General features: G+C 41.1%; 2 protein-coding genes across 2 annotated transcripts; one reads left to right on the top strand and one right to left on the bottom strand.

Moving 5' to 3' along the window:
* Positions 1–6,890: 6,890 nt before the first annotated feature.
* Positions 6,891–13,341, top strand: LOC103510968 (adhesion G protein-coupled receptor A3-like). The gene is made up of 8 exons (XM_026824868.1): positions 6,891–6,908; positions 7,764–7,837; positions 8,287–8,441; positions 8,827–9,032; positions 9,732–9,903; positions 10,464–10,652; positions 13,110–13,225; positions 13,336–13,341. Exons 1-8 carry the CDS (start codon positions 6,891–6,893, stop codon positions 13,339–13,341), a joined length of 936 nt encoding a protein of 311 aa, XP_026680669.1.
* Positions 13,342–13,682: 341 nt separating this feature from the next.
* LOC103510967 (adhesion G protein-coupled receptor A1-like) lies at positions 13,683–14,900 on the bottom strand. The gene is made up of 3 exons (XM_008475675.2): positions 14,802–14,900; positions 14,057–14,624; positions 13,683–13,865 (listed from the first exon to the last, which is right to left on the bottom strand). The coding sequence occupies exons 1-3, from the start codon at positions 14,816–14,818 to the stop codon at positions 13,683–13,685; spliced, it is 768 nt and encodes a 255-aa protein (XP_008473897.2). The 5' UTR covers positions 14,819–14,900.
* Between the last annotated feature and the right edge of the window lie 2,940 nt (positions 14,901–17,840).

Below are 17,840 nucleotides of genomic sequence, written 5' to 3'. Positions count from 1 at the left end.
TAATCAAAAATCAGGCAGGAAGGAAATTATAATGTTATCATTTTTTTTCATATTCCTGCCTGATACATAAAATTATGAGTCATGTAATTTAAAACGTATCTTACATACTTTGTAATTCATACTGGTCTACATTTTTAGCAAACTTTTATTTTATTTTTGTACGAGGAGTGGATGGGATGAAAAAAAACGCCACTTCCGAGTTCTCGAAGAAGCGACATAAACACCCATAGTATTTTATGAAAATTAACATCAAAATGAAACCATGATGATAGAGTTTTAGAGACATTTTTAATCTTAAACAGACTTAAAATACGACACAGCAAAACCGTTTTTTTTTTTTTTTTTTTTTTTTTTCCCTGACATGAGTGAACCAGGGCCGTATGTGGGGGGGGGGCCCCCCCCCCCCCAAGCTTCCCCCCCCCCCCTTTACTGTAGGACAGACAGAATGTTCAGCCAAAACCAGTTGGCCTCAAAGCGATCACTCTAAAGCTGGATTGAGAGGCTGACGAAAAACGCCGACCCCGTCTGTACACGGGAAAAGGTGAAGAAAAAGAAGACTGTAGGTTAGACTCCAAAAATTTGTAGCACCCACGGCCCTGGAGTGAATGCAAAATTGGAAACTGAAATAGTACAGAATTATATGACGAACACAAATAAAAAACAACCATTCTTACTTTCTTTGTTTTTAAATACCAACTCCCCATGTCGTGTGGTACTGTGAGACTTTTTGTGGAGGGAAACATGCGATTGTGCATGTTATGGGGAAGTAATAAAATTCAAAAGCAGTCAAGTAGGGAAGTAGGTACATTAGTTTGGCTGGGGGACTTGAAGAAGGGAGCAGACCAGCTTAGTCTGGCAGGGCAACTTGAAACGGGGAGCAGACCAGATTAGTCTGGCTGGGGGAGTTTAAACAGGGAGTAGACCAGCTTAGTCTGGCTGGGGGACTTTAAACAGGGAGTAGACCAGCTTAGTCTGGCTGGGGGAGTTTAAACAGGGAGTAGACCAGCTTAGTCTGGCTGGGCAACTTGAAACAGGGAGTAGACCAGATTAGTCTGGCTGGGGGAGTTTAAACAGGGAGTAGACCAGCTTAGTCTGGCAGGGCAACCTGAAACAGGGAGTAGACCAGCTTAGTCTGGCTGGGGGCGTTAAACAGGGAGTAGACCAGCTTAGTCTGACTGGGCAACCTGAAACAGGGAGGGTACCAGCCTGAAGAGTTTCATTGCTAAAGAAATAACTTAGCAAAGGCTGAGTGCAACGGGCATCCTCTTTTGAAACTTTTGTAGCCACAACTCAAAATCAAAGGTCAGCATCACCCTAGGGCTGATTGAAAGGCTGACGAAAAACACCTCGAGGACAAGGTCTACATCAGTTCCTTTGGCTCTGTCACTATTTTTGGTCACTATATCTGGTCACTATTTTTGGTCACTATATCTGGTCACTATTTTTGGTCACTATTTCTGGTCACTGTATCTGGTCACTATTTGGTCACTATATCCGGTCACTATATCTGGTCACTATTTTTGGTCACTATATCTGGTCACTATTTTTGGTCACTATATCTGGTCACTATTTTTGGCTCGATCAAGCCTAGTTACTAGATAGTATTATTGTCGTGGTCAAATTCTCAAACAATGTTGAGGATAGAATTTGGGTATTCCTACCCCCTAATTTTTCAGTGGCTACTCCACTGAGCTTCAGACTAACGTAAGCAAGAAAGCTACCCTATTAATGTTTTCTGTCTGGAAACAAAAGTCATTTTGAGACTTTATTAGTTTTTCCTTCTCTGAATAGTTTTCTTAGCATGCAATCAGAGAGAGCTGAAAATAGAGGGAAAATGACATTTGAAGGACATTTCTTTCTTTCAAGTTCAAAGCTGTGCCCGCCTACACTTATGCAGAGGTGTTTAATTTTACCTGGATGGCTTTTTACTTTCCTTATCCTATAGGAAGGAAAGTAATGTAATCGGGTATTTTGACCGCTTTTTGGCGGTTTTTGACCGTTTTTTGGCGGTTTTTAGTTATACCGATTAAACGGTTAGAGATGTTTCAGTGGCTACTCCACTGAGCTTCAGACTAACGTAAGCAAGAAAGCTACCCTATTAATGTTTTCTGTCTGGAAACAAAAGTCATTTCGAGACTTTATTAGTTTTTCCTTCTCTGAATAGTTTTCTTAGCATGCAAACAGAGAGCTGAAAATAGAGGGAAAATGACATTTGAAGGACATTTCTTTCTTTCAAGTTCAAAGCTGTGCCCGCCTACGCTTATGCAGAGGTGTTTAATTTTATCTGGATGGCTTTTTACTTTCCTTATCCTATAGGAAGCAAAGTAATGTAATCGGGTATTTTGACCGCTTTTTTGGCGGTTTTTGACCGTTTTTTGGCGGTTTTTAGTTATACCGATTAAACGGTTAGAGATACCTATTGTAAAAGTTTGGCTACAAGAACAAGAACACCCAAAATAAGCATCATTCAATAGGATAAGGAAAGTCGTGTGATGTTCACACCAGATTTTTTTTAACCTAAAATAAAACTCAAGTTACTGACCTTTTTGTCACCCAAATCTAGCTGGGAATTCAGCTCAACCTACTTGGGGATTTAGCTAACACACCTGGTTCTGGCTAGGCCTGAGCTCCAATATCTGCACATCATCCGGTACCAACCAATCACACTTGAGATGCGACGTTGCCGTGTGTAGCCGCTGTAAGAGTTGACCGCGTATAGGGGGTGGATCATAACATTTGGGAGGCGGGTAGAGTTTGACGGTGTTGTTCCATGCCCAGTCATGAAGCCAGAGGAGTTCACAGTCACACAGGAACGGATTGGAAGACAGATCACTGTGAAACATAGGGGAGTAAATTACCTATTGAGTGGGTAAAGGAACTTACACTTAGCCAGCCTAGTTAGCTTGGTTGGTAGCGCGTCTGTCTTGTAAGCGCTAGGCCTCGGGTTCGATTCCCGCCAGGGGCGGATTTTATCCTGATGGGATAATAATCGTTCTCGGAACGGCTGGCTTTCTCTTATCCTGTCTCACTTCGATTTCGGGACGATAAGACCTTAGCTGTTACAGTTCCCTCTCTTAAACTATTAAAAATAATAGAAAGTAAAAAAAAGTTACACGTTTTTTTCAAGAGGTTTGGTAGAGGGAACTCTAACAACGGAGGTCATATCATCACAAATTCAAAGAGAGGAGAATGGGATGGGAAAAAGCCAGCCGTTCCAAGAACAAACTTTATATTATATCTATTTAGAATGTTTGCACCGAGCGGGAACCTAGCGCTTATAATATACATACGCGCCGCGCCGGCCAAACAAACCTAATCTGTTTAGGATAAAATTTGTACAAAGCGGGAATCGAACCCACCACCTAGTGATTATAAAGCAGAAGTACTACCCTCCAAGTCAACTAAGCTGAAATGCTGAAGAGTTCCAATTTGTAACACAATGATTTACCATTTCGTTTGTCTGTGTTTGACACTATGTCTTTGAACGTTTACCTATTTGCCAAATAGTGGAATACTTACATTTTAGCTATGGATGGCAGGTGTGCAAATGTGCCCTCTTTCAGCTGAACCAAAGCATTCTGACCCAGTTTCCTGGAAAGAAAATAAATAATTTACATAGTAAACATAAATAGTATAGATAGATAGTTATAAATAAAATTATGGTTAATCTTAATTTCATACAAAATGCATGGAAACTGAAATATTAATAGTGAAATCCTGCCAAAGAGTACCTACAATTTTTGGTCCAATAATACCTATGGGGGGGGTCTAATCTTTTTATTAGACCCCATGTGTGTCTCTATTTTGTATTATCTTGAAAGTAATAAAGTTAATCTTTCTCTCACCCTAATCTCATTTAAGCCATTGTGAAATTTTTTGGCCTGTGTGAGGCAGCCCTTCAATTGCTAAGATCATGTGATCATGCTTTACTGTCTCGCCATTTCATCAGTAAATCGGTCGTTTCTTCAAATAAAATTGATCCCCAGGACGGGGTAAACCTAGACCCTTGACAAATGGAGTGTGCATGCCTGAAGGCATGTAATGTGTGATGTGTTCCAATCCATGCGATTCCGACAAAATTTCACTGGTCACATTGACCTCACCCAGCCAAAGTGGGGTGATGTCGTCGACTTGTCTTAATCTTTTTAAATTATTTTTAATTATTATTATTAATTTTTTATTATTATTATTTATTTTTTTTTATTTTATTTTATTATTATTATTTTTTTTGCGTGAGACAGGTAGCCCTAAACTGTCGAAGGTGATATCAGGCGCTTTCCTGCCGTGCCATCGCCAGTTCTCTAGGATTAAAACTAGCACATTAACCTTACCTAAGCTTAGGCAGGACCTGGAAAAGCCAGCAGGACGTGATTGATCGAATTGCGTCACCGTTCCGTTGGTACCGGTCTCTACTAACGACAGTCAAAATCAACCCTAAAGGTGTGTCCACAAGTCCACACATAGTTGACGCCGTCGCGCGTCGATCGACGTCGACTGAAACCGTACACTGCCTCGACAACATAGATTCATCTCTTCACCTCGTCGATCTAAGGGGGCGACTATGTGTGGACTCTGTGGACACAGCTTCAGAAGTCATTTATTTCAATTTCAACAGCTTTCGTATATTTAACTTTTTATTTTAACCTGATTCTAACTGGTTGGTATCCCCACTTTTGTTTCCAGATGGTGGTAGAGCAGAAGGAAATGCTAGAGATGGCCCTGGGAATCTGCAAAGGATATCTGCATGGTGCCTGGAAGAGGATAACCGCTAAGGATATCTGCGTCAAACGAATGAGGTAACTATCATTGTCACTGATAAATATCACTCACTGTCACTAATTTACTGATAACTATAACAACCATCACTGGTTTACTGATTAGATCTCTTTCCATTAGTACGATCTTTAATAATTGTCACTTACCACTTACTATTTCGTAGCTAAATCCCCTTTAGATATGTTTTAATTATAATCTACTTTTATATATTTATTTTTCATTGAATGTTACCCCAAAGTCCTGAACTCTTGAATTTCAAATCAAGTACTGTCAGACAGTCTATTACTGATAAGTTTTCAGCTCTTATCTTATGAAAGTGTCTGCCTTGTAAGTGATAGGTCTTGGGTTCAATCCCCTCATTCTAATCTCAAATGAACAGATGACGTTTGTTCTTGGAATGGCTAGCTTCCGTTTGGTTCTACATTAGATGTTATGACTTTTTTGGATGTGGTAGGACTAAATTTGACGGTCATGCATCTCACATTCTTGTTGACTCACCCAAAGCTGTGCGAAAGATCTCGGTTCAAAGGATTTGAGCTGGTGCATTCTGTATTGTCAAGACGGTCTTTACTGGTAGAGCATTTGTCCGTGTCCAGCATTTCCAGAGGGAGGGATTTGGATGTTTCACTGCAAATGAAATAAGAGACAATGAGATTTTCAGCTCGTGCCTACAGGAGCATGCTCAGAAACTGTGTCTGAAGTTCTGAACATTCTGAACAGTCTTCGAGAAGGTTCTCTTACCTGACGACATCACGACACAAACATAACTGCAAATGAAATAAGAGACAATGAGATTTTCAGCTCGTGCCTACAGGAGCATGCTCAGAAACTGTGTCTGAAGTTCTGAACATTCTTCGATAAGGTTCTCTTACCTGACGACATCACGACACAAACATAGATAATTCTTACCTTCGCCTCAGAGTAGATTTATTTGAGTTGTTGTGAGATCTCATGCACAGGATCTGAGGTTCACCTGAAATTGGAGAAAAATAGGGTATTTTTAAGGAAATAAGAGAGGGGGGGGGAATAAATAACAGTAGGTCCCGTCAAGGAGAAATGAAGCCAACATAGGAGGCAACTTTGCTCACTTTTTAACTCGGCGCGGCGTGGAGACGACACCGAAGCGAATACAATAGTCCGTCCCTTATACCTTTTTTATTACTATTGTAATAATAAAGGAAGGACGGACTAAAAAATGTAAAAAGAAAAACCCTTATTTCATTAGCACTCTCACAGACAGTTTCACCTTATTACTTATACAACTTTCGTATTTATTTCTGTCCAGGACTCCAGAGCAAACCTGAAGCAATACAAGCCGAAGCCACAGCTTAGTCATTACTGCCGAGTAGTATAGGCAGATTCTTTATTGGATTGGACTTCGGGGGGCTTGCTTTGAGGATGCAGGCCACATGCAGATGGTTTGGAGAATATTGAACCAGATGGGCGATTGTCGATTCCCCCGATTTCATACCGATTCCCCCCATCGCAAATTTTGAAGCCTCAAGGGTATGCTTCTATTCCCCCGATAGTTGAAAAAACGGTATATGTCGATTCCCCCGATGAATAGAGAATTAAAAACAGGATTTTAATTCATAATTCATTTCAAAAATGAGTTCATCAACAAAAACGTCCGTAACACCCTCGGGATTGAAAAACAATAAACCGAAACATAAGCACAACCAATTACCTGTGTCGGTTTTCTCATCATAAGTCTTTCTTCAAATGGTGTTTTTGTATGTTCTTTATCCACGATTGTGAGTTAAATGAAATGTGCAACCTACTAAATCGGGGGAATCGAACACCGGAAATAAGACAAAATTAAAAAGTCGGGGGAATTGAATGCTGTCCGACCAGATCACGAGATGAGGTTATCCTTATACATATGTATAGTCAAGGTGTATTTGCAGTGCAATAGTCCTAAACTAAAATGGACGCGGCACACATGTTATCAAGAAGAGACCGCCTTAACATAGTAAATAATAAGGTGTATTTTCCTTACGGGAAATTTTCAAAATCGAAACGGATTCCGATGGCGCTTTCAAGTGCGTACAGTGATATGGTTTCTTACCACTAAGAAAGACAATTTAGAGCCCTCACCGGCAGACAAACTATTCATGGTTTCTATCTTATTGGTAAATGACTACCAAATCATCTTGTATGGCCAAACTTCTTACATCACACATTTGGTAATTTGCAAAAGTGTTTGTAACACAGTGATGTGTTTCATTAATCACACGAATTATTTCAAAAGCTATTAATTACATACATTTTGGTATCTGAGTATTGATCAGATAATCTACTTTAACATTGGGTGTTTTTGAACTCAAACACCAAACACATAATACTTTCTACTTGAAAATTAGAGCTTTTACACAAAAGACAAAATTTTAAAGATAAGTTATGGACTTTTGGAATTTTTTTATTTTTTTTTGAGATTCCATGGAATATAAATAAATTATAAGGCGACTGTTCAATAAAATGCATTCCGGGTATGCTCATCTTTACGAATAAAAATGGGAAAAATTATCACACCCGTCATTCAATACCCCTACACTCACCGTGTGTAACTTGGCAACGCTGTCAAAAAATCAACCAATGAAAACACAGGAATTCAGTAAACAATAGATTTCATTGGTTGATCACTCCGAACTCGATTACTTCTGATCAATGGGGAAAGAAATCGACTACCCGATTCCCGATTGTAGAGAACTTTGGCAAGGCGGTAAATTGAAAAAGTACGTTGAACTTTCGAAAATTTGAATTTGTCATTTTCGGACTTTCGGCAGCAGTAACGACATTTCCTAAATTTCCTGAACGAATTATTGAAATTCGGGACAAAACGCCCCAAAATGAAAAACTGAACAGGACGCCGGGACACCCCCTGAAATTCGGGACTGTCCCGGCCAATTCGGAACGTTTGGCAAGCCTACCTACAATTAAAGTTTAAAATAAATAAAATGATAATATCTAATTATTTCTCGCGTCAGGATCCGAACATTGTGTTTGACCAGACGGTACAAATAGAAAGCAAATTCCCCCGGGACAGCGGCATACGAGAGAGGTAAGAGAATAGAGCAACCTCCATGCCCGAGTGGGTATCACACTAGGCTTGCACGCCGGAGGTCCCGGGTTCGATTCCCGGTGGTGTCCAAGTTTTTTCAGCTCTGTACTTGGATTGCGGGGTGCACTCAGCCTCGTGAGGACAATCGAGTAGCTACTTTAATCGAGTAGCGATCAGCGGCTGCATTACCAGTGTAAAAAGATTGATGATGAGATTTAATAGTCAGTGAGGCACTTGGCAATCTGTGATACTCACGAAAGTTGTGAAGAAGCTCTTTTCTTTACCACAAAGAATTCATGATTTGATTTGGGGTAAGAGAAGAGAACTTTATGGGTATAGAGCATTCGATAAAACAAATTAAAAATGCAAATTGCCATCGAACGTATGCGCAACCCCGCGTAGCGAGCACGCGAAGCCCCTTAAATAACATTGTTATTTTCCTACTGCAGCACCCTCATTATTGATCACATCACCAAGAATCACTCGGGCACCTGGAACTGTGAGTTTATATCCGGTGATATCAATCATACCAGTACTATATCTGTGATAGTCATCTCTGAAGACACTAAGTATTGTCCTAGCACCACCACTACAGATAATAGAGGTGAGTCCATCTTTTGCTTAGATCCTAAACAGTTTTGTTATTTTTTACTCCAACTTGGAAACCTCTCATTCGACTCCTACCAATAAATGTCGTTTCATTGTGTTATTATACCACAACTTTGGTACTCGCTGCAGCATTGTAGGATTTTCCAGATGGTACCGGTCGCTATGCATATTGACGTTACCTAGCTACTCACTTTCCTCACGAGGCTGAGTGGGCCCCGCAACAGCCAGTCACGGAATCAATCATTTGCATGATTACTTGATTGCTACGAAATAAGATGGTGAAACACTCTTCGTTTTTACCAACATCAATATACACCGTCAGAAGGTGACACTTTGTAGCATGATAGCTAAGATTATGCGTCTTGATATTTGTTCCTCAGGTACTTACATCTGGCCCAAGACAGTGGTAGGATTCACCTGCGAACTCCCCTGTTATGTAACTCCTGATGATGATTATCAGGACGAGGACTCCAGTGGTCTGCGCGCTACGAGGCATTGTTCTAGTGAAGGGGATTGGTCCTCTCTTAATACCACCATGTGTCCCTTTGTAGAACCCAACACACGTCTCTTACAACACTTCTCTAAGGTAAGTAAAAAATCTTAATTAAGGTACAGAAAGCCCGCCCGGTGAACTTAAAGGGTAAAAGGTCTGCCTTGTAAGCGCTAGGTCACAAGTTTGTGTCCCGCCCGGGGCGGATTTTATCCTAAAGAGATAAAGTTCATTCTCGGAACGGCTGGATTTCTCCTATCCTGTCTTTCTTCTCTCTTCGCTTTCGGTACAATAAAACCTTAGCAATTACTGTTCCCTCTATCAAACCTCTAGCGGGATTCCGGAGCGAAGCGACGGAATTCAGCTAGTAAATGCATAAAAATACATAAGTAGCTCTGGACAACGATCCTGAACTTGATAATTAACAGAAGACTTTTCTTTTATTGTTGAAAATTAATAAAATACATAAAGCACAAATTTAACTAAAGGCTGAATTATTGCCTTAGGCAATCTCTGTCCTTTTTAAATTTTGGGCCAACATTGACGGAGCCTTAGGGATTTTCCTGAATGACTTCTACGGTTTACTGAACTACTGTACGTTTCCATAAATTACTCGCAACTGTATAAATAAACTCGCACTTCGTGCTCACCCCCCTGGGGGCTTCGCATGTTCGCTACGCGGTTTGTAAGTTCTGCCCATTTGAAAAAATATGCCCAAGCTCAATGCCAAGACCCCGATTCAGCAACTGTTGAGGTATAGCTATATCAAATACATATTGTTTCCCTTCTGTTCAGATGAATTTGACAGTTAGACGCGGCGGCGGTGATAATCTGGTAGCCACAGCACACAAGCTGCACAATCTAATCAGCAATGAGTTATCTTCACTACGAGATCCATTGGATGTTGTGTTCATAGCCAAGGCCATGGAGAACTTTGTCGATTTTGTGCCCAGGGAAAAAGAACTTGGTAAGTAAAAAAAAATTAAACCATTAAAGTACTTAATCGAAATCCTCAGTGGTTAGTGCTGTGGACTTCGGATCTGAAGGTTCGAGGACTTGGAGAGTCTAGTCCAAGTCAATAAATTTATCGAGGTGTATTAATTGAGAAACGATATTTTTTGAGAGAAGTTCATGTTAAAAAAGAAAAAAAAAACAACAATAATAATAAATGAAGTTTTTGCTGTGAGTCTGAAGAGCCTCTTTATAACTTCTGTGGCTGTCACAACATTAAGGCCCTTAAGTTTTATCCGATTTTTCCCCCGAATGTCCTTGTGGGCAATGTAATTTAAATGAGTGTTCCCACTACGCACGACACGATTTTTTCCGAACGATGAGTGGGAACGGGCCTTTACTATACAAGTGCTTCTTTTTTTTTTCCATTTCCAATCAATCTTTTTACACTGATAACACCTCTGGTCCCTACTCATTTTGAGAATTTGAGTCGCAACTTGGTCCTCATCACGAATATTGCAAATACTCGATTCTCTTCTTATTTATACTAGGGTATTCTGTTTTCAATTTCCTCAGGTTCTATTCTAATCGACATCACCTCAGCTGTAATGCATCTACCCAAACCTCTCCTACTAGCTGCTCAAGAGAAAGAGCGTGCTTGTTCTCGTTTGGTTACTTCGGTGGAGAGTATATTACCTACGTTACAATCACATCCATCCAGTGTGGCAGTCGAGGCGTTCAAAATTATACGGGAGAGCTTTTTTGGTAAGCGGAAAACTTTTTTTTTTATTGTATATGTTTTTTTTTCAAGAGTTCTGATAGAGGGAACTGTAACTGCTAAGGTCTTAAGTATCGTCCCGAAATCGAAGAGAGAAGGAGGACAGGATAGAAAGCCAGCCGTTCCGAGAACGAACCTTATCTGTTGAGGATAAAGTCCGTCCTGGGTGGGAACCGAACTCGCGGCCTAGCGCTTACAAGGCAGACACGCTACCATCCAACCTAATTAAGCTGGCCGTACACAAAAAGCCCATTCTGAACCTTCGGTGTAGGGGCAAATGGTAGAGAGGAGAAAGCCAGCCGTTCCGAGAACGAACATTATCCCATCAGGATAAAATCCGCCCCGGGCGGGAATCGAACCCGCGGCCTAAGCTCAGTGCTTGTTTCAAATATCATCATAATCGTAACTTAAAAAATAACTTGCTAACTCCTCATTTTCTTCCATTCTATTTACAGAGTGATGTACAAGCGTCTGCCTCAGCCCAAGCTAGGTTCCTCCTCCTCTTCTGATGAACTTCCTCACGAGGACATCGTGGTACATAAACCCATCCTTGGTATCTATATGGTAGGCTATGGCATTTCCCTCATCATCTGTGGTCTATCCAGCGCAGTCAACATGCGTGGGTATGCAGGACAAGCGTATTGCTTCCTAAGCCCCGGCCCAGCACTGATAATGAGGTTAAGTTTTAAAGGTCTTTTTTTTTTTTTTTAAAAAAAAAAGGAAGGTGTTTGAGAAGAGGAAGAAGAAGAAGAACTCTACTTACATAACAAATCATTCCTCTCATGTGTTTCACTCCCTGTCTGTCTCTCCGCAGAGGGCCGGGTTCAGGCGCGCCGGCGCGGGCGTTTCATCCGATCGTCTACATCGGAACGTTCATCGGCGTCACCTGTCTTCTCACCGCGTCTCTCTCCTACATCACCTGCTACGCCGCCATAGCTATGGGCGAGAAAATGAAGCACGCTCTCGTACATACCTGGCTCTGTATGAGTGTGTTCTGTCTTGTGTTCGCCCTGGGACTGAGGCAGACGGAAGCGGAACGACTGTGTCAGTGGATAGGCGTAGCCCTGCATTACTTCTGCCTCTGCTCACTGTTCTGGATGGCAGTCACTGTCAAGTAAGTGCTTACGATAGAATGTAATAGAGTACATACCTGGCTCTGTATGAGTGTGTTCTGTCTTGTGTTCGCCCTGGGACTGAGGCAGACGGAAGCGGAACGACTGTGTCAGTGGATAGGCGTAGCCCTGCATTACTTCTGCCTCTGCTCACTGTTCTGGATGGCAGTCACTGTCAAGTAAGTGCTTACGATAGAATGTAATAGAGTACATACCTGGCTCTGTATGAGCGTGTTCTGTCTGGTATTCGCCCTGGGACTGAGGCAGACGGAAGCGGAACGACTGTGTCAGTGGATAGGCGTGGCCCTGCATTACTTCTGCCTCTGCTCACTGTTCTGGATGGCAGTCACTGTCAAGTAAGTGCTTACGATAGAATTGACTGGACTGCCAAATGTCTATTACTTGAGCTAGAAGCGAAAGAAGTTAAAAAAAAAATCTAATTTCAAGCTTAGCTCAGTGTTCTGTTCCCATAGAAGGACTTATCCAAACCTGGTCGACCTATATATCAAATTAAAGGTCTTTTTACCAGGAACACGAAAATGGTGGTGCAAATTTTGTCCAGAAAATCATAAAGCCAAAAAAAAAAAAACAAAAAAACTGGTTTTTGGGGGATTTTTTTCACATTTTCTCACACAAATGAGCTCTGATCTTGAAATTTGTCGCGACGACCTATGAACTCAAAGCGAGAAAGTTTTAGATAACAGTTCAGTTCAATAAATGGATGGGTGACTTGAACATTATATTGGGAATAAAGGGAGAACGAGCTCTAGTCTTGATCATGAAAGTAAAATCAAATCAAGAATAATAATAAACTGAATATTAAACAAATTAGGTAAGTACATAGGTACTGATTTTCTCTAATCACTACGGGCTAAATTCCCGGAGGGACGGACCCTGCTTGTTATTTAGGTACTATGACAATTCATTCACAAGCACATGAAACCTAGGTCTGAATCCTCCTCGTCCAAAACTTCAGCTGAATAGCTCAAGTTTGTGTCGACTGAGGAGGAAACAGCTCAGGTTCATGGCATTTTCATGGGCAATTTTTTTCTTCTGTGATTCTCAACGCGTTTCCGGCTAAAGGTCGGGTTAAGTTTATACAAATCTACGAACTAGGCTGGCTATGTTCACTTTTTAATGGCATTTCTTATTCAATTCAATATATTTTATTGTGATTGTTACAACATTATACACAATTTACAATTTTACATTTAAGTTTTCTATATTTATACATATGTATATAAAAAAAAGATATAAGTATATGTATAAAGAAGGAAATCACACAGTAAAAAAAAAAAAAATCCTTATTCTTTTCTTTGTTTCCTCCTACAGGTATTACATGTTCGTGGTATAGTGGTGACGTCACAGGCAGATTCTTCCTATGTGACACTAGCAATAGAACAGCACAACTCGCTACTCGTCAGAAAGTACTCGAGTCTTCTGTACAGGTTAGTTGTGCTTCCTCATTTCCTATTGTAACATCTTTTTGTAATACATTGTTGTTGGATTTCACCAATGACTTAACTAATGGTAGAATTTTTAATGATCCATAAAGAAGTTTTAAAAAACTCCTCCTTTTTGGATTATTAAAAACTCATTTTTGGGCGATTAAAAATTCTCCCATTGGTAAAATCTCTCCTATAAAGGGAAATGTAACAACGGAGGTTTTTGTCGTCCCGAAATCGAAGAGAGAAAGATAACAGGATAGCAGAAACCTAGCCGTTCCGAGAACGAACCTTATCCCTTCAGGCTGAAATCCGCCCCGGGTTCTCGAGAATCGAACCCGCGGACTAACGCTTACAAGGTAGACGCGCTACCAACCAAGCTAACTATAAGTTACTATAACCCATAACTCAAGTTGTGGCTGGCTTTGGTTCTCTTTTAACTTGAATGTTGGTTCCATGCCTACAGGTGAGAATTCGACAGCACAGGGAGAGGTCCATTATTGCTATCGATAACATTGCGAGACCTGTACAGCGGCTTCGACTTGCTCGCCATCTTGAACCAACCGGTCCTTACATCCGTCCTTGTAAAGCAGTAGAAGAACAACACAAACACACCGAGTAGAATACAGAACACACAGTACAGGATACTGAATAGTAGTTCCTCATAGTGGCGTAGCTCAGGGGTCATTGTACTCAACGCTCCAGACACCACAAGGAGGAGGTATATCACCAACACCATCATGAATGCCTTCAGATGTGTCAGTGGGGAATGTTCCGTGTCTTCTACTTGACTAGAAGGTGTGCACCGAGTAGAATACAGAACACACAGTACAGGATACTGAATAGGAGTTCTTCATAGTGGCGTAGCTCAGGGGTCATTGTACTCAACGCTCCGGACACCACAAGGAGGAGGTATATCACCAACACCATCATGAATGCCTTCAGATGTGTCAGTGGGGAATGTTCCGTGTCCTCTACTTGACTAGAAGGCGTTAGGACGCTATGCAGACTGGTACGTTCAGTCGGCAGATTCCCCCCAGAGGCCTCCATGAGTTCCAGATCCGTCGCCTGTGTGCCGTCCGATAGCTGGGCGTTGGAATCCAAGTGACTAAGCGCTATACAGCGTACCAGTAGACACATGACGCTGAGAAACACGAGTAGTATGACAGACGGGATAATGATAGCGCTAAGTGCAGGACCAGGGCTTAGGAAGCAATACGCTTGTCCTGCATACCCACGCATGTTGACTGCGCTGGATAGACCACAGATGATGAGGGAAATGCCATAGCCTACCATATAGATACCTAGGATGGGTTTATGTACCACGATGTCCTCGTGAGGAAGTTCATCAGAAGAGGAGGAGGAACCTAGCTTGGGCTGCGGCAGACGCTTGTACATCACTCTGTAAATAGAATGGAAGGAAATGAGGAGTTAGCAAGTTATTTTTCAAGTTACGATTATGATGATATTTGAAACAAACACTGAGCTAAGCTTGAAATTAGATTTTTTTAACTTCTTTCGCTTCTAGCTCAAGTAATAGACATTAGGCAGTCCAGTCAATTCTATCGTAAGCACTTACTTGACAGTGACTGCCATCCAGAACAGTGAGCAGAGGCAGAAGTAATGCAGGGCCACGCCTATCCACTGACACAGTCGTTCCTGGAACTATTCTATTCTAGCCCTAGAACTATTCTATTCTAGCCCTAAAACTATTCTATTCTAGCCCTAGAACTATTCTATTCTAGCCCTAGAACTATTCTATTCTAGCCCTAGAACTATGCTGTTCTATTGCTAGTGTCACATAGGAAGAATCTGCCTGTGACGTCACCACTATACCACGAACATGTAATACCTGTAGGAGGAAACAAAGAAAAGAATAAGGATTTTTTTTTTCTACTGTGTGATTTCCTTCTTTATACATATACTTATATCTTTTTTATATATAGAAAACTTAAATGTAAAATTGTAAATTGTGTATAATGTTGTACCAATCACAATAGAATATATTGAATTGAATAAGAAATGCGATTAAAAAGTGAACATAGCCAGCCTAGTTCGTAGATTTGTATAAACTTAACCCGACTTTTAACCGGAAGCGCGTTGAGAATCACAGAAGAAAAAAAAAGCCATGAAAATGTCTGAAGAAAATGCCATGAACCTGAGCTGTTTCCTCCTCAGTCGACACAAACTTGAGCTATTCAGCTGAAGTTTTAGACGAGGAGGAGGAGGATTCAGCTCTAGGTTTCATGTGCTTGTGAATGAACTGTCATAGTCTAATAATATATAAAAATTAATGTTTGTGTGTGTTTGTTTGTTCGCACTTTATGCCTGGCCAAACCGCTGATCCGATTGCTATGAAACTTTGTGAACTTATTGCTTGCACTCCCGTGAAGGTTATAGGCTATTTGCCGGTTCGTTTTTGTTAAGGTACGCCGAGCAAGACCACTAAATGGATGAGTGACATGAACGGCCATGCCTTAAGGATTTATCCGGAGCGAAGCGACGGGTTTCGGCTAGTACCTAAATAAAAAACATCTGCCATTTGCCCCTACACCTAAGCTTCAGAGTGGAGTGAGGCCGCGAGTTCGGTTCCCACCCAGGGTGAAGGTGAAACTAAAAGAACTACATTAGTCAATGCTAAGACGTAAATATAATGCAGACGATATAAACAACTCCTTATTCAATTTCGTTATCAGGGTTTTGTCATCGGGAATGCGATCATGTGATAATGGATGGTACACCTCAGACACCTGCCCTTAGCTTGTAGAATTTGGAACGCAAATAAGTGATAGAAGAGTGAAAACTGTCCATAAAACGCTAAAAAGAAGTGGTATTTTTAAGAAATTTAAACAAAAACATGGTTTTATTAGGTGAACTTTCATATTTCCTGATAGAATATCCCATTGTTGTCCACAAAATACACAAGTGTACCAAGTTTCAAGCCAATAGGCCTCGTAGAAGTGAATCAAATGTTAGTTACAAGATTTGACCCATACCATACCCCATACAGAGGTAAAAGAAAGATGTTTGATAGAGGAAACTGTACTGTAACTGCTAAGGTCTTACCGTCCTGAAAGCGAAAAGGGTAGACAAGACAGGATAGAAAAAAGCCAGCCGTTCCGATAGCGAATCTTATCTATTTAGAATAAAATCCGCCCCGGGTGGGAATCGAACCCGCGCCTTCCTGTTTACCATCAGACGATCGGGTTACCCACTTTACCATCTGATTCAAGTGGGTACCTGAGATTTGACAACCTCTTCATTTGACGAGAGTAAGAAGTGCCTGTCAGGACTGTCTGAGGTACGTGAGATGTCTGAGATATATGAATTATTATTTTGTGTAAGCCGATTTTAAATGGTGTTAGTATCACTGTATAACTTATACAGTATAACGTATAACTGCTATGTTTTTTGGTGACGGGGGGGTTTACCCTTCATTCGGCGACAGACTACCCACCTTTTTTTTTTTAAAAAAAAAAAAAGATGAGGGTTCCACCGCCGCCGTTTTTATATCGTAGCAATTCGGAAACAACTGCTACATTAAGACGCTTGATGTGGCCTGTGGCGTGGCATGCCCATCCCGTAGTTTGCCTTTCGTCAGATGGGCGAGAAGGGGCACAATACTTCCCATTTAGGTGCTGGGTCAACACGAGAACACCAGAAAGTAACCCGTTGAAATATTTGCAATCGAAAAACGAGTACAAATTTTTGTCGATGGTGGGATTTGAACCCGGGACCTTCTGCATGGCAAGCAAGAGCGTTACCATGGAGGCAAGAGCGTTGCCTCCTCACATTAACTTCACCCAGCCTGAGTGGGGCCGGGAAAAGCCAACACCCGATTGCCCAGATGGTCACCCATCCGGATACCAATCACGCGCATTGTTGCTTAACTGTGATGGTTCACAGGGAACGGGTACATTCCACGTGCTATCGCCGCTGCTGGCCTAATGTAGGAAAATAAATACAAGGAACAAATTCCATAGGTTTTATTTGCAAAATACTCGTACATAGAACAAATAAGTCCACAAGAAAAGCAGTCAGGAAAATTGGCATAAAAAAAGGAAAACTCAATATCTACAGAGCACAATTTTTATTTGTGGAAACCGAAAAAAAATACACAAAGAACAATGAAATTCCATTTAAATCCGCATTATGTGGTAGAAAAAGCTCGAGACCTAGTTCTCTCATAGGTACCTTACACAATCATTAGTAATGTCATTATTTCCAAGTAATGATGATGAAAAATCAGAAAATCCGGAATTCCATCATTAGTAATGACATTGCTAATGATTGTGTAAGGTACCTATCAGACGGACAGACCTAGGTGTCAAGGTTTTTCCGCCCCACAAGTCCCTACTGTGTGACAAACCTGGGTCTGCTAGACTGTCTAACAAGTGTCGGGAATAAGGCTGCACGCGTAGACGCGCGACTTTGAGTAGCCTGTAGTCGGCTGCAAATCCAGACCTATTAAAATGATAGAGACCCTTTATATAGGAATGGGAAAATAAAATCGATTTTTTGAAAAATCGATACTTTTGTTTCGATTCGATCTCTTGTATCGACACTTACGTTTCGATATGAAATCGATTCTGAAAATCGATACTTTTGTTTCGATTCC

The sequence above is a fragment of the Diaphorina citri genome, unplaced genomic scaffold (genome assembly GCF_000475195.1).
Source record: "Diaphorina citri unplaced genomic scaffold, Diaci psyllid genome assembly version 1.1 scaffold660, whole genome shotgun sequence".
Classification (NCBI taxonomy): domain Eukaryota; kingdom Metazoa; phylum Arthropoda; class Insecta; order Hemiptera; family Psyllidae; genus Diaphorina; species Diaphorina citri.
The sequence above is the reverse complement of the archived record's forward strand: the minus strand, read 5'-3'. Positions and strand labels throughout refer to the sequence as shown.